Below are 5,083 nucleotides of genomic sequence, written 5' to 3'. Positions count from 1 at the left end.
TATCAGATTGTTGCTAAGATTTTGTTGTTTAGACTGAGGGAGGTCTTGTGGTATTCTATCTTGCCCTCCTAAGGTGTTGCTATTAAGGGTAGGGGAATTTTATATGTCTTACAAATAGCTAATGATTTCTGAAAGATTGTGAGAAATTCAATCAAGAAGCATGGTGCTCAATATTTAAACTAGAACAGATATATGATCTTATAAAGATTAGGATCGTGTTTTATCAAGAGAGTCTAGGTGCTAGGTGGGGATTATGACTAAAGCTTGTTTGTTTTTAACCACTTTTCCTGTTCTTATGAATAGTTTGGCAAATGGGCGGTTTAACACCATCACAGATATTCATCACAGGTACCCACTGTTCTCTTTCTTCACATAACCTTTGATGGTCTAAAGAGGAGAAAAAAAGATGGGGAGGGGGTGGGGGCATTCTGGGGGCTGAAGCCCCAATTTCATTATCCTTAAATGACTTCAAGTGTGTTTCTAAAAAACTGAAAGCTAAAGTTGAGTGCAGTAAATTTCGCCATATATAATCAATGGAATACGCTTGACTCTTACTTTCCAAAAAAAAAAAATTAAGTAGAAGAAGAAGAAGACATACTTGGCTTGTCATAAAAACATGGCATGGGGTTGAGGTCAGTCTTATGTTCAAATTATCCTTATCCAATGAAGAAAATGAGCAGTATCAATGACACTGCAATTCCATGGCCATTTGAGAATGTGTTTACAGTGTTCAATCATGGTAGCAAGGATTGAAGTATGACGTTGGCTTTCTGAGTTATGTGACTTATGACAGAATGAACGTAGGTTTCTAGAAAATTTATCTTTCCTTTTCCTGGGGAAATTTTAGTGATTGCCCATTACTCTGCCTATGGTATGAGTGTGGGTATCAACCATCAGCAATCCCCCCTTCCCTTCATTTCCCCTTCTCCCTACCATTAGGATCACACAAAAGAATTGTGAATGAGAAGAAGCTGCAATTTCTGAATGGATTTGCTCAGGTCCATGCAGTCCCTTGGAGCATGGAGGGAGTGATCTTCTAGGTGGTTCTGGGCTGGAATCTATAGTCAGTTGATAGGCTTCAAGCTATCCTGGCTTTGTTGTTCCATACACTGTCCTTCCCAGTGAACTAAGCTCTATGCCGTCCCTTGTTATATTGAAGGAATTCTCTTTGGGGTCTTACATGGGGAAACCTTATTTCACACCTTGTTTTCATGAAAGCGTAGCTATTTTTGTTCTTAAGCTGTCCTTCTGGCAAAGCAAGCAAAAAATTTGCTTCTTGTTTGACGTAATGTTGTGGAGGTTGGTTTCCTTCATGCCCTCTCTAACCTTTTCCTTTATTTATCAAAAAAATAATTGGTTTCCATCATCCTGTTGATCTGACAGGATATGTGTTAGTGAGTAGATAACTGGCAAGGCAACCTTTCAGGAGATCTGTTTATTTCCCTACCCTTCCAATATCACATGATCAGGTCTAGAGTGAAGGAAGCATCACTAATTTGCTGGGCAGCATGCTGAGAACCAGTTTATCTGCCAAGTGGGTTGCAGTTACAAAGCAGCTGTTTTATTTATTCGGTCAGTCTCTGATTAGTTGCTGCTTCTTGGAGAGGATCATGCCAGATGAAGTGTTGAAAAACCTTTTTTTTTTCCTTGCATCATGCACAAGTTAATTGGGACCCCTTAGGAGCTTCTTTCCTTTTAAGGTGACATGCCACATTAATGAATACTAAGGGTAGCCCCGCACTTCAACTGGTTAGAGTTTTTAAGATTTTCTTCTAGAAAAGTTGAGACCCTAAAGTCTTTGGACTAAATGGCATCTCCTCCACATCATAAAAGGGGTGAAGGGTGAGGGGTCATGGGGCCAAATCTGAATGGGCTTCTGAGTTATATTTACCTATCCAGGAAACCGAGACCGAAATGGAATTTAGTTTAGCCAGGATTTACCTTTCCCTTTAAAACCCATGGGTTATTGATGGAGAGCCTTGTGGGGTGTAGAAATTTGCATTGTCTTTTAGCAATCAGTTTGCAGATATATCTCTTTTTTCTTTGTGGATGAAGTTGATTTCTTAACTATGAGTGCTTGAGAAGCTGGGGAACCATTAATTTAAAAATTATATTACAGCTCATGGGCTTTGTCAACTGCATTGATTGGGTTTGGGTTGTGGCTTAAGACCTTTGGATATGTCTTTGTGGTAATCTGATTACACTGAAATCTTCTTCCTTTTTACCATAATGTTACTCAACTTTACTTCTCTGCATGCTCTTGCTAAATTAAAAGCAGGATGTTTGGAAATACTATATGTTTATCAAGTCAGCTTGTGATGACAGATAATTTTTGATAGATAAATAAATTCGTCACGTTTAGGTAGCATTTCAGTGAGTCTACCAGGATGGCTTAAGTATTTTTCTAAAATAAGGTCAACTGAAGATTTCAATGTATGATGACTTTGTGCAATGGCTGTATGCAACTCAGTAATTGTTCTGAGCATATAGTTTGGATAATCCCAGGGATATTGATTGTTATAGGAAGAATGAGATAGTTTCTGTATGTCTTTTTTGTTCACTGTGCACACATGCGCACATGTACATCCACGTTAGACACGTGTAAGAATCTACATCACATAACTACCAGCCAACCAGCTAATTTAGTGGTAGTTTTAGTTGGTGTTACTAGTCGTAATCAAAAAAGTTGATGTTACTAGTTACCTAGTTGATACTAGCAAAATCATTCCTGTATTATTTTTCTTTTGGAAAATTTTCTTATCTTATATTGTAGCTTCTCTACTCACTACTGGAAACTAATTTAAATTTGATGGTTTTTCTTCTTCACAAGCTTACAAGATATCTGACCTTTTCTACCACTGATTCAGTTCTTTGATATGCACATGGAACTAAAAGTAACTGTTTTGATTGCATCTTGGCTGTCTCATTTGACATTGGGTTTCTTTGCTGCTAACTTAATTGTTTAGTTATCATCTTTGGAAATTCTGCTTGGGATTATGCTTATCAAAAAAAAAAAATCTGCTTGGGATTACATGGGAAAACGTTTTGATTAAATGGGTAAATTGCAATCATGGGAGTAGGCAAGGGGTTTCGAGGACATCAACCTTGTGTAAATTTTCACTTGAAATCTGTAACATATAGAGGAGGGATTGATAGGCTGCACACAGCGTGGAGTACATGAGTATAATTTGTTTTATTGCTTTACTGTCTCTTTCTGGCATAAGGTCCTCATCTATCATTTCTCTATTGCTGGTTGTGTCATGGATTCTTTAATTAGTGCTACAGATTTCATTTTTCGTTGATCAAATGTCTCCTTTGGGTTAGCCAATTTGCAAAACTAAAGCATTTTTTTGATAGGTAAAATCTGAAGCTTTTGGTAGAAGAAAACTAAACTTCACTTCTCTCATTCATTTGTAAAGGAGCAAAAGTGAATTTCATGTGTCTATGACTTGCTAAATCATCAGCCATTTTATTATAAGCTTCCCCATATAGAGGAAACTCCAAAGCTTTTCTGCTTAAATCATTACCTGCTTGGCCAGATTTTCTTCTGAGCATTTTTCTTGCCTAGAATATGAGAATTAGTTGCAAATGTCTTTTGACCTGTGCATGATGTAACTTGAAGTCTCTTAGCCTACAATGGTAGATTTCTTAACTTGTGGTTGGAACTGTCTTCTTCCAAGATGTCCAACTCCAAGCATGTATTCTCTTTTGCACCGTATCTTGTCCTGTACATGATTTCACAGAATTAGATGTGGTTGAATAACTTGAATTTGAGGGGACAGGTTAGTGATACTGGACAAAATTTTATGGTTTAGGGTGGAAAAACCTCTGTTGTTATCTTGAAAATTTGTTCTTGCCCATGATTGATAGTGACATGTCCAAGCGACTTCAGTGTCGGTAGCTCGCTATGGACCTTTAAAGTAGTTACATTATAGTAACATGTTTTTCGAAACTCATGCTACACTAGTTTGTTGCATTGCAGCCCACTCTTCATTTCCATCAATCCTAAACTTCAGTTCCAAAATGTTCTTTGACATAGAACTGAAACTTTTGGAACTATTCATGACTTTCACTGTCTTAAAATGTTGTCATGTCAGTGAGTGGGGCTTGATCTGCAGATGACCAGCTCCGAGACTTCCGCTCTGGTCTCGTTTACTAACTATTGAAAAGAAAGAAAAAGACACATTTACTATGTGTAACAACGGGTATTATCTTGCCCCCAGTTACATATTACATTAAGAATTCCCATGCAGAATTAAATTTATAATTCTTAAACTAAATCATATCATTAACACAAAATAAAGGATTACATTAGTGAGCTGGAGGATATTTATGTTACAATTCTACATGGTATACAACATTATAATGGCTACGTATCAGCATTGTCATCATTAGAACATCAGCCTCATGAATCAGTCAAATTGCTCTCAAGTTCCCTGTTGATGAATTCTTAAAGTCGAAGAGAAGTCCTTCGATCGTCTGGAGAGCTAGCGCAGCGAATGACATTGAGGAAAAGGTTTTCATCGCAAGGAATGCAGAGTTTTGAGTCAGTAGTGAAATCATATTCATCTTGAGCCTGATCCAGCAATGCCCTGAAGAGTGGGTGATTGAGTAAGGTGATTTTGATTACAAACCTCTTATAGTTCTCACCCACATACACTACTGAGTGACCCTTTGGGACATCTTTTGGAATTGAGTGCTCTTCATGTGTTGAAGGCCACAAAGCCCATTGACAGCAGTACTCACAGGCAGCACAAGGCCCAACTCTACTCCTCCCCATCTTTCTCCACTTGTTCATGCATGCCCTCAAAAGCTTTCCCTTCATAATCTTCATTTCTATACTCATAGATTGAGAGAGACTCAGAGAGAGAATGTGGGGGTGATAAAACGAAAATGAAGGTATATATAAGTGTGGAAATGAAAAAAGTTAAAAAAAAAAAAAAATACTATTATATTTTAGGGCATTAAAATGGTTTGGTGAGCTATATATGCGCAATGATATTATTTTTCAAAGCGCGTACAATAAATAATGATAGGTGCTGCTTTTATTGTGTTGTACCATTCAGTCCTTTATAGTTTATAG

At 37.4% G+C, this 5,083-nt stretch overlaps 1 protein-coding gene across 1 annotated transcript; it reads right to left on the bottom strand.

The window, feature by feature from the left end:
* Window positions 1-4,255: 4,255 nt before the first annotated feature.
* LOC115951180 (indole-3-acetic acid-induced protein ARG7) lies at window positions 4,256-4,882 on the bottom strand. The gene has a single exon (XM_031068366.1). The coding sequence runs from the start codon at window positions 4,844-4,846 to the stop codon at window positions 4,451-4,453; it is 396 nt and encodes a 131-aa protein (XP_030924226.1). The 5' UTR covers window positions 4,847-4,882; the 3' UTR covers window positions 4,256-4,450.
* Window positions 4,883-5,083: the final 201 nt, after the last annotated feature.

Source organism: Quercus lobata, chromosome 7 (genome assembly GCF_001633185.2).
Source record: "Quercus lobata isolate SW786 chromosome 7, ValleyOak3.0 Primary Assembly, whole genome shotgun sequence".
Classification (NCBI taxonomy): Eukaryota; Viridiplantae; Streptophyta; class Magnoliopsida; order Fagales; family Fagaceae; genus Quercus; species Quercus lobata.
The sequence above is the reverse complement of the archived record's forward strand: the minus strand, read 5'-3'. Positions and strand labels throughout refer to the sequence as shown.